Raw genomic sequence first — 11,971 nt, 5'->3', positions numbered from 1 at the left:
TAGGCTCCTCCCACCAGATAGGCATGCAAGTACAAATATGTACTTTTATCGTTATGGCCCACATGAAATCTGAACCACGCACACTAGTTATCCTGTGCATCTTATTTTCTTTTTACTGTTTTATAGTGCTCACCTGATTTGGTCCAAATGACCAGCCCCCAGAACATGTAGCCTACCCCAGCTTTAGCATGAATATGATGTATGCTTTTCATCAAGTGCATCATAAAACAGTGGGCTACTGCAGCTGTAGACTGATGTGTCATGAACAATAAATACCCACCAAATCCTGCAGGATTAAAAGACATGTTGGCCTCAGTGTTGATGAAGAGTGCTGTCTCTCCAAGGAAGCAAAATGCTGGAAGTGTTAATTGCAAGGACATGCCTTTGTGAGTGCACGTCTGTCTCTTTTTTTTCCTCCCCTCGCACTCTCTAAAGCCTGCAGCTGGAGGGCTGGCTACAGCACATTTTCAAGCCCAACATGGTTGTTCTGTTTAAGCTGCATGCCAACATCTAATCCTAGATTATCTTTGATTACCAAAATCCTTAGACGATACCGAAATCTCTTAAAGCGGAAACCAGTAATTGATGAGAACTGAGAGACTCACCAGCCGCTTTGAGTTCTTTATATTTATACAAGGCAGGATGGATCCAGTCTTTCATGTTGTCTACATCAAATTGTGACCCTACCATCAGAATGCTGCAGTTGAAATCAAGACTCATCAGACCAGACAATGTTTTTCACATCTTCTGTTGTTCAGTTGTAGTGAACCTGTGTGAATTCCAGCTTCAGTTTCCTTTTCTCAGTTGAGAGAATTGCAACTGGTGTGGTCTTCCTGCTGTAGCCCATCTGCTCCAAGGTTAGATGTGTTTTGCCTTCAGAGATGATCTTCTGCATATCTTGGCTGTACAGTAACCAGTGGTTATTTGAGCTTTTGTTGCTTTCCTATCAGCTCGAAGCAGTCTGGTTATTTTCCTCTGACCTCTGACGTAAACATCCACAGAACTCTTTTTTTTGGGTCATTCTCTGAAAATCCTCGAGATAGTTGTTTGAAAATCAGGAGCTTTTGAAATACTCAAACGAGCCCATCTGCCACCAATTACCACGCTGTGTTCAAAGTCACTCAAATCACCTTTCGTCCCTATTCTGAAGCTCAGTTTGAACTTCAGCAGGTCCTCTCAGCCATGTCTACATGCATAAATGCACTGAGTTGCTACCACGTAGTTGGCTGATTAGATATTAGTGTTAATGAGCAGCTGAACACCTAATGAACTGTTCCTAATGAAGTGGCTGTCATCAGGGGGACAGACTGATTTTTGTCCCACTTTCAGTGAGAAAGTGAAGAGGCTTTGACATCCAGCTTGTGAACTATCAGTGTGATCATTGTTTTAACATACACTGTTATTCACATAACATCGCTCACCACAATTTTAAAAATGCTCTCAACACGTTTTTATTGTTATAGGTCAGCCAACTTACTTAAAGCTAGTCTACACACACATATAGATATAGATCTATATAGATAGATCTGAATGTTTCAAATCAGATCACACTCCCTGCTACGGATTTTATTTTTTCCTGTCGTGACTACTGCACTGTGTGTTGGCACGAGTCAGAGCTGACTTCACCACATCCTGTTGGTGCAGAACACCGCAGCCCAGATCTTAGCTGGCACACAGATATGATTTGAACATGTTACGCTGGTGCTTGCCAAATTACAGTGGCTGCCCATTATCTCCTGCATTCATTTTAAAGACGCATCTGTCACTTTTAAATAGCTTTGCCCTAATTATTCCTCAACTACTGACTAAAGGCGATTTGCCTTTTTGTTTCTTTTTACACTCTTTTATTTTAGACAATAGCTTTTTCTTTCCTTTTGTATTTAATTTGAGCAATGAAGCACAATTCTAAAAACATCATGGGTCTCACACTTTTACACATTTTATTCAACATTTAATTCCCATTAAATGAATATCAGTTCCTTACATGCTCTGGGTTTTCAAAAGTCCATCCAACATGATATAGTATATCTGTTATATCAGTGACAACTTAAAAAATATGAAAAGCACAAATAGCTCAGCACTTTATAGTCCACCGCAAAAAACAGTGACAGTATACAGACAAAAATAGAGAATATTATTCTGCTCCCATCTCAAACAGATCACTGTAAAGTGTTCATTTATATAGAGACACTTAGGTGTTTGTAGACTGCAGTATATTTCCATGTTTGAGTTACTGACATAGCCACACAGTTGACAAATATATAGACACACACGCACACGCATAGACACGCAGTGATCAGCTGGCTTTCTCAGTGGGAGGGAGTCACTGTAAATGACAGCTGGTCACAGAGGACACACACCTGAGGTCTCCTTCGAGACTGATGTTTAAAAGGCACACACCGACGCACACCAACACGTTCACGCGACATCTTTCGATCTTCACAACATTTACACGGATATTGTACAGACGTACGGGGCGGCACGGACGGAAACACGCACACACGCACGCACACCGACGCTGAGCACAGACTCCATAAAGGACCAAAACGAGGCACGACGGGACTTGGCAGAGCAACATGGAATGTTTCGATCATTTATCCTCGACAGCGACGCTCCCCAGCAGGTTATTCGTCAGAGTCCTCCTGAAACAGGCCAAAAACAATAGAGGTCTGGATTTATCATCTGGGATGCAGATGACCTCCTGCGGCGCGATCGTTGTCACCTTGAAAGATGCATGTCTGTGCAGCTTAATGACATTACATCACAGAAACTGTGCAAAGTAACGGAGATAATGTTACACCACCCATTAAATGGTTTATTTATGAACTCTGGTGGCTGTCTGGAGCTGCTCACAGTCTGTCTTTGCCTTAAGCAGGATGTAACCTTTAAGCAAGTTGCCAGCAAATGCCAAATAATATATGAACCTTTCATTTGTTTAACAGAAATGTTGATGTAATTTAAAGATTATTGTCTTGGGTATGCCAAAGACACAGCGAGTTATCGTGTCCCTGAGCTAACTATCCATTTGCTAAATATGTGTTAAAATGAATGAATAGTTTTATACCGTAATACCTCTAATAAAACTTAGGTGAGGTTACACCTGCAAGACTTTATCCAGTCAAGTGTGATTTGCAGCTAACACGGTCGGTGGGGGCAGGTGGGCCTTACCTCTGTGACATCAGCAGGGTCGATATCAACTGGTGACTCTGCGACATCCTGTACCGCTGAGGCATCGTCACTCTGGAGAAAGACCAAAGAGAAACATTGTATTTTTATTTGTGCTCGATCTTTAAAATGCGACTGTATTTTAAACTAGAAAACAGCAAGAAAAGTGAAAGAATAAAAAACATGGTTACGCAGGTGAAATATCCTGAGCTGTAGATGTGCTACTAACTGCATCCAACTGTCATTTCAAAGAAATGAAATTTCTTCCCTGGTATTAGAGACCGGCACTCAGAACGGTGGTCACTTTGAGCAAACATGCACAGCATGGGATTATTGCTGGGGAAAAGAAAAGCTCTTTGTGTAGACTCACAGACTACACTACACATCCATAACCACTGCATGACGTCATGGGGTTACTTTTATCCCGTGTGTGGTTCAGAATAAGTCTACAGGTGAGAAGCCAAAGGTGAGTCCTGCTCAATGGAAGCTCCAAACTGACACCTGATGCTTGTGTGACGCACAACAAAGCCAAGGTTTTTTCAGCCCTGCCCGATCACAATGTTCACACATACACACAGGCCCCAGGATGACATGTGACATAGAAAAGGTGTAGCTACTGAGGTTGTCCATTTTTTTTTAACTCTGTTGCTTGTAGTGTGAACAAGCAACAGAGTTAACAAGCCAAACCGAAGCCTAAAGACCCGACCTTCACTTTTAAATGTACTGATATTCCCATTTCCAGTTATTCAAATTGTTAGACACAGGAAAACCTTGGAATAAGGATATGATAATGGGCGCGATTGCACTATTTTTGCTTGGAGCCATTTTTAAGATCTGACACAATTTAATTACATCAAATTATATTTCTTTGACACCTTTGTCCAAAACAAATTACAGTCATTACGTTCATTGTAACTACACCGGCTGCATCCTCCGCATTTGTCACCCACATATGCTGTGGGACTACAGTACCTCTGAGTGATCCCTTGAGCCTGCTTTTGTGTCTGCAGAAGGAATATTACATGACTGAAAGTTTGGCAAAAGTAATTTAAAAGGACGTGTGAGGACATTTCTGTACAGTTTTCTAGAGTCTGAATATTTCAAATAAAAAAATATTTGGGGTGGACTGGCAGCATCAGCCCCTACGTGTTCTGCGTCTCACAAAATCAACAGGTTCCTGTTGATTTTGTTAATGAGTCACAAAATCCACTATGGAGGAGGTCAGGATGAAGTGGTGGGTCAGCAAAACATTTATCTTCTTCCAGCAATTAACATTGAGTTTTTAAAGCTGCTGTGCCTGTGACACAGACTCAATTTAACCATGAAAATGAAGCTTCTGTAATTGTGGTTATTCTCATTTAAAATCTTCAGACGACCAATGAGTTGATCTGAAGTGGCGGCCTTCTAATTCATCTGTGTGTGACTGAGCTAAAAACTTTGAAAAGTATAAAACAAAAAGACTGAACGTAAACAGCGTGCACAGTTCACTGTGCTGCAGCTTTGTTCGCGGATGCATTCATTCATGCTCATTTCACAACTTTCATTACGAGCGGCGGTCACTAAAAGCGGGACAAGGACGAGGCGTGAAACGCTAATGAAGACTGGGCGAGGGGTGGGTGATGCCTCCTATTTTTCCTTGATTGCGCTGTGCCATTGAACTGACCTTCCTTAATGGGGAGTGGTCACAGTGCACTGAGATGAAAGGCTGATGTGAGGTGCTCCAGTTACTGCACCCTGTCCTCCTGCTGTTGCATTTAACACCACCCATCAAGCCTCCATCTGTTCCCCTTATGGAGCCGGAGACATTCACTGTAACAGTGAATTCTACCTTGTGTGTTTGCTGCGATCAGACTCAACTTTGGGCAAAAGTTTTACACAGAAATTTGCTTCATATATCTCAGTGAAGCAATATTGTGCGAATCTACTAAAGTGATAGCTCTCTAGGGACCACGTTGTGTTGTTTCAGAGCCATTTTCAAGCAAAAACTGCTTTACGTGAAACGGCAGCTTTTATCACACGCGGCTGAAAAGATTTCATCAATAAGATGTGTTTATTGAGACCATTTTCCCCTCTGCCCTACGCCACGTTTTCTGCTACGCTGCGCACCCATTTTCTTCTCCCACTATCCTCATCACTTTTCTCTTGTCATGATATGACTCACCAGCAGATGATGAATTGGCGGAACAACCAGATGAGGAGATTAATCAAAACTCAGCATCCCACCATCCTCTGTTTGTGGATCTGTGTGTGTCTGTGTGTATGTATCAGCTAAAGGAGGGAATCGCTGATGGACTCTCTCAACCTGGCATCAATTTTTAAATAAAATCAATATTAATGAAGTTTAATGGCTGAGCCGGCTGGAAATGACGCTTAAATGAGGACAATCTGATGCTCTCTTCTTTCTAGTTTCTCACTGGGAAAAGTGTGTGTGTGTGTGTGTGTGTGTGTGTGTGTGTGTGTGTGTGTGTGTGTGTAGGTAGGTAGGTAGATAGATAGATAGATAGATAGATAGATAGATAGATAGATAGATAGATAGATAGATAGATAGATAGATAGATAGATAGATAGATAGATAGGTAGATACTTTATTAATCTCACAATAAAGTAAAAATAAGGGTGGCAAAAATGTACATGTGCACTATAAATCTAAAGTCAATTTCAAGAAGGTATAACAGAAGTACAGAAGTCTACATGTGGAATGTTATGCCTGACAGGTGAGTTCACCTGACACTGAAAAGTTATTGTACAGACACATTGGAAGCATGGTTGGTTGAATGTGTGTGTGTGTGTGTAGTTACAGTGTGCAGAAATGTATATGTACGATTCTTCCTTTAGACTGAATATTTATCTCGCTGCTTCAATAAACAACTTCTGTGAAAGATGAAAGGTGTTGCCGGCCAATTCTGTCTTTTCATAAAAAAATCAGATGCTCTAGGTTTTTGTTTTTTTTTGCCAGCAACAAAAGATGAAAGCATTAAAAAAAAGCTGCAGAAAAACCCTTTCTACCCTTTTAGTTGTCGCCACCGGCAGGAGAAATCGCTCAATGATTTCTTTGGTATCTTATCTTTCCACTGGGTACTTATTTGCTAATCACGGCCAATTAAGGCTGATTTAAAGAAATGTGTGCATGTGTGTGCATGCTGTTGTTAAATTGCTGTTATGGATTCTCCCGTGTTTCATAACTAATTAAGGGAAGAGAGAGCATCACAACAAACGTTCGACAAAGTCTCTGCGTTGCCCTGGGAAATATTTGGCCGGCTTGTTATTTCCTGCTGCTCGCAGCAGCGTTATGAGAGAGGAGGATAATTATTGCAGGCAAATTTAATGCTGCCGTCAGAAAAGCACAATTTAACACCTTATTAATCCAGATATATAACAGTGTAAGTTCAGGAGAGTGTAACTGCTGTGTGTTGACAACAAAAGTGGTGACAGCTTTTTTTCTTTCCTTTTCTGCTGCTTATGCTGAAGTTTGTCTTTTCGAGTGCTAAAGAGTTGCAACGTTAATGTGAGCTGATGTGAAGCAGAAGTGCAAAAGTGAAGATCTAAAGTTGCAATTAAAGGTGACTGACACGTTTAATTTTGCTGTTTCTGTTCAGGGATTCTCGCAAAAACACATTAAGATCTAACAGCGTTGACAAATGTTAAGTATTTACTTTTTTTTTTAGGAATAACTTGTGAAAGTAATTAAAAAGAGCCATTAGCTTCACTTTTCTGACCATGTTTACTTTATTTTCGGTGTGCTGCTGTATTATCTTTGTCCCATCAATGTATATGAAGAACCTAGACACACTAATGCTGACGCTTAAAAGTGAAATCAATTCGGAAGTGACTTAAACCTTTTTCACGGCCAGCAGGGGGCGACTTGTCTGGTTGCATAAAGAAGTCTGACTGTCTAGAAGCCTATGGGAAAATGCATTGACCTCAGCTAACACTATCCTAATCAGATAATTGTCTCAAACCTTATTTTCAAGTCATTTTTAATTTGCCATGGTGTTTATTTTCAAAGTATGGGTCAATTTAAAGTAAAATATGAAGTAAAATAAGGGCATGATTTATGTTCTCAGTCAAGCCTTCCTCTTTCCTGTGACATCAGATAAAAAAATACAACAAACTACATGCTACAGTAATGTATCATGGGTTAATAGTTAACTTTTTCTATGCAGGTGTAAGATTGCGACATTAACACAACCATAAGATTTTGTTCCAAAGCGCTTTTAGTGAAATCAAAAGGCTACTTGTAATTTCAGAAAAAACTTGTCTTAACTGGTGGTTTAGGCACTACCCATACAAAAGTTGCTCTCAAAATCTCAGTCTTAAGGCAAAGAGAGAGATGTATAAAAAGACGGTGGCAAAATACACAATCACAGAACCCACTGAAAGGGCAGAAGAAGAGTCATACTTTATATTTGACTTGTGTCTCAGCAGTAAATGGTTTGCTACGGTAAACCGCCTTCGCCTTTTCCTCCTACTGTGACAAACGAAGGCCAGACTGACTGATGAAAAACACAGGAAAACTAACAATATGTAACACCTTCCATTTCAGAGAAGAAATATGAGAATTGATGACAAATGACTCAAGGTCAGGAGGCCATTTGGCACAGTAATGGGTTATGGCTTGCGGCCACAGCATGAAATGGAGGGATGTGCTGGGCTCCAAATGACATTTCCTGCGGTGTGTTTTAACTGCGTGCATATAGGGTATATTGATTTGGCCGTGGGGAAGCGTAAGCATCCATAATGTTCGGTCATGCATGCTAAAATTAAAATTCTAAGACACATGGATGTGTTATGACTGGAAATTGCAAAATTATCAAAAATTTCTTGGTGAGGAAAAGAAAAGTCTGGAAAACTCCAGAGTCCCTTGGAATTTGTCTTATCACTTATCATCTTGTAATTGTAATGTCTAAAACTCAAACCCTGAAGACCTAAAAGTAATAAGTAGTACAACACAAAATTTAATGTCATTCATCCGTCCATCCATTCTCTTCCACTTATTCGATTCAGGGTCGTGGGTGGAGCCTATCCCAGCTTCCATAGGGCGAGGTACATCAATTTATTTAGCCACGCTATCATACATGCTAATGTTTGTGGTCTTCGTCATAGCATGAAACAAGGAGGTTGTATCCTTAATTTGTATAGTTCCATCTGTCAGATGATGGTTTAAAATTGGTGTAACTGTGTAATCACGGTCTGTGTTTGTGCTACCTATTAGCTTTGGGTATTCAATGCTGGAGTTATATATACCGACTGTATTGAGAAGATTGCATCCTCTTCAGAGACTGCAATATCTAAAACTTTGTAAACCACACCGTTTTATATACATATATATACCTGAGCTATGCACCAGATCCAACCCCAAAGATCAAACCAGTGATCTTTAGCTCTTTAGGCAAATTTGTAACCCACACTGCAGACTCTATATACGTGTCTTACATATCGTAATATCAGTTCTTATACTGATATAGAAAAACAGTCTTCTTTCTTACCTGTTTGGCTGGGTCCTTCTTGACCAGTCCGGTGGCAGCGGCGATGGTGCCCGCGCCCTCCACGGTTTTCTGGGCCACGGCAGTAACTCCAGTAACCACTGCTCCACCCACTTGAGAAACTCCAGACACTGTTTTACCTGCAACTGTAGGGAAAGGAGGAGAATAGAGGATGTATCTCTATAGAGCCACAACAATATGCACGCACACACACACACACATATGTGTGTGTGTGTGCGTGTGTGTGTATATATGAACAAGATCCAGAAAGGCCACTGCCTTCTCTGGGTGTGACCTTGTTTGATAGCACATCTAACTTGCACATCTGGACGATATCTTTTTTGAAATAGTCTTGCTTATTTCTGCAAGATAATCCCAGAACACACTGTCACACTAGTAAAAAAAAACAAAACAAACAAAAACAAATTCTTGATGGAAAGAATGGGAACACTTTTTACTTCCAAAACTACAGCAATTACATTTGTTTAGTGGCAACAGTATGTCCCAGTCAACTGTTGCTAATGATAATTTTCTTTGGTGTAAATAAACGTACTTGCTTTGCCTGCGGTGTTATTTAAAACAGGATCATCACCTGACATATCATTTGGTTGACAGGCCAACTTTGGGAGCTGGCTGCAGGCTTTCTCATTCAAAAGCTTTCTCTGTGACGTATCCAGTCTTCAACAGCGTTCCTGTATGCATCTTGCAGAGTGTTTTTAGTGAGATTTCTTTGTGAAATTAAGATTGAAAATGTCATTAACAATTGACATGTGGGCCGCCAAGCACCAAACCTTCTGCTGTCTGTTTGATGTCTTGCTTAAGTATTCCCTACAGCAACACTGGAAAAACCCAATGTTGGCCCACAATTTAAACATGAGGAATTTGTAATGCTAATTTGTGACTTTGCAAAACAGTTAAGAACTGTTCAGATTGCCGTGTAGTCAACTCTGAGGTGATGTTTGCTTTGTCTTGATTGGCAGTGAGCCAAAATGTGGCTTACAGGGATGCAGCAGTGCTACATGGGATAATTAGTCAAGTCGTGGGTACTCATAGGACATTAGATTGGTCTGTGCGGACCACCTGAAAGCAGATTATCAGATCATCTAATGTGCATCGCTTAGTCCCACTGGAAGCAAAGATCCCTTGTCCACCTTCACAATAAATGAGACATCACGCTGTTGTGTTTTCCTCTCATAATCCCACCTGCCTACAAAAGCACAGCCATTTCCCTGAATGCCTACAGCAGACGGCCTCCTTCTGCTTCTCTGTATTTCATGTATGAGAAATGGCAAGGCATAGCCTGTGGGGGATTAGGCGGTTTGTGTTGAGTTAAACAGTGAAATATAACCCCAACCTACAGAGTTACAGTACAGCTCTCTTACTGACCACCTGTGGATTTGGATAGATTACATTTTCTAACAGCTTGAGCCAAACCAAAAGTCAGACTGAATTCAGAAAACGGGTAAAGTCATGCAGAGAGGCAGTGAAATAATGTATGCTGTTACCTGTTGTGACTCCGTCCTTTGTTTTAGTACCTGTAACAACATACAGGTGGAGGTCAATTAGAAATATAACCCACAAGTCCCCTGTTGAATTCAGTAATCAGCCTATAATAGAAGTAATTATACTAATATTAGTGAATTAGTAGCATTGGAAAGGTCCCGTCGATTTTTTTCTGGCAACACTGTCACCAATGAAATTAAAATCCAGAACTCACCGACATACATAACCCCGTCTTTCGTCATCTCAGCCGCTCCGGTCACTCCCTGCTTGGTTTTCTCGGCCGCTGCCACGACCCCGTCCTTGGCTTTAGAGAAACCCTTCATTAACGCGTCCATGGCTGCTCGATTGGCTCCCGATGTATTTATTTATTTATTTTACGCACACACAGCTGTGAGGGTGCTGAAAACAGGAACAGTGAGAAAGCACACTGGGATGAAATGAAACGCCCGATATTAAAAAGAAAGAAACACACACACGATGCCACCGCCCTTCTTCTTTTCCCTCCGACAGGTTTGCCAAGCCAATATCGCCGGCTGAAATATTTGTGCAAATGTGGGGTTCAGCCCATACAGGCAGCTGTGCTCTGAGGCTGCTGGAAATCCCACCTGTAGGAACTGCTGGTCACAGCCTTTGTTAAGCATCCATGAATGGATGAATGGATTTTACTATAAATTGAAATAACCGGAATAGAGAACGGATCTATTGTGTTGGAGTGTGTGATAAAAATGCATAAATAACTAAATAACTGTGTAGATGTTAGCAGTATCAAACGGACGATTTTAACACATTTTAAGATAAGGGCGATGGATACACGAGCTGTGGGTTCACGCACCTGTTTGCTTCAACTTCCTCTGAGGAGAGAGAGAAGGTGCTGAATCTTCCGGGATGACAGTGAAGCTTCACCCAAAGAGCAGGAGAAGAGGGGTGTAAAATAAAAGGACGGGTTATTGTCGCCAAACTTCAACTTGTCTAAAGACAACGGCTAAAACAGACCGACGAAGGGACGACGACAGACAGACGGGTTCGACGGGCGCCTCCTGCAGACGAAGGAGAAGGAGCGATTAAACCCCGCGATGCTTACGAGAGACCAGAGACGCTCCACTGCCTGTCTGTAACACGCTCACTCACTCACTCACACACACACACACACACACACACACACACACACACACACACACACACACACACAAAGATTACGTAGCGCTTTCTGCACGTAGGTTGCCCACAGCGTGTAGGTGCAGCAGGCTCTTTAAAAATCTCCAGTCGGCTCAATACATCTGTGGCCAAACTACCAATTAGTGGCAGTGCAATTATGCAAGAGAACACTGGTGGGCTTTTCACTGTGAGCACCATGTTAACTGCAGCTGCACAGCTGGTCCGTCATCAACTGTTTGCATTGGAGGCCTAAATCGCCCCCCCCCCCCCCCCCCCCTCCCCAATTTTTACTTTATTTTAAAAAATGTTTTTCGCTTTTGTTTAAGTAAAAATTATAGAATCAAATAGCCTATGATTCGTAAATAATAGGTGTGGGTATTTGCAGGAAGTTAGGGTTGGCCCACTTTGTGAATGCTGCTGTAAGTGCCTTTAAAATCCATTATCCGTTTAAAAACTCACACTTCTAACTTATGACGCGATTATTTGATCCTTTGTGAGGAGACATTAATATTTACTTGGTGCCTCATTGGAAAGAGAGTTCGGTTTAATGGATGAAAAACGTGTAACATATAACTTCATAATTACCATAAAATAAATGAAAAGGAAAAGAAGGTCTGCACATCAGCAGTAATTGTCCTTTGTTCTAACTGATTATAACTGATCTA

General features: G+C 41.3%; 1 protein-coding gene across 1 annotated transcript; it reads right to left on the bottom strand.

Annotated features, from left to right (window-relative positions):
• Positions 1 to 1,914: 1,914 nt before the first annotated feature.
• On the bottom strand, positions 1,915 to 11,401 carry LOC101468074 (uncharacterized). Its single transcript, XM_004549603.5, has 6 exons — positions 10,984 to 11,401; positions 10,366 to 10,550; positions 10,154 to 10,183; positions 8,652 to 8,794; positions 3,169 to 3,240; positions 1,915 to 2,642 (listed from the first exon to the last, which is right to left on the bottom strand). Exons 2-6 carry the CDS (start codon positions 10,484 to 10,486, stop codon positions 2,625 to 2,627), a joined length of 384 nt encoding a protein of 127 aa, XP_004549660.2. The 5' UTR covers positions 10,487 to 10,550; positions 10,984 to 11,401; the 3' UTR covers positions 1,915 to 2,624.
• Between the last annotated feature and the right edge of the window lie 570 nt (positions 11,402 to 11,971).

This window comes from Maylandia zebra, linkage group LG7 (genome assembly GCF_041146795.1).
Source record: "Maylandia zebra isolate NMK-2024a linkage group LG7, Mzebra_GT3a, whole genome shotgun sequence".
NCBI classification, from domain to species: Eukaryota; Metazoa; Chordata; class Actinopteri; order Cichliformes; family Cichlidae; genus Maylandia; species Maylandia zebra.
The sequence above is the reverse complement of the archived record's forward strand: the minus strand, read 5'-3'. Positions and strand labels throughout refer to the sequence as shown.

Excerpts from the sequence above, each read along its gene's own strand:
- LOC101468074 (XM_004549603.5), bottom strand. The coding sequence starts at position 10,486 with ATGGACGCGTTAATGAAGGGTTTCTCTAAAGCCAAGGACGGGGTCGTG. Across the intron at positions 8,795-10,153 it reads AAAGGACGGAGTCACAACAG|TTGCAGGTAAAACAGTGTCT; the intron begins GTAACAGCATAC and ends CTTTCCCTACAG. Across the intron at positions 3,241-8,651 it reads AGAAGGACCCAGCCAAACAG|AGTGACGATGCCTCAGCGGT; the intron begins GTAAGAAAGAAG and ends GTCTTTCTCCAG.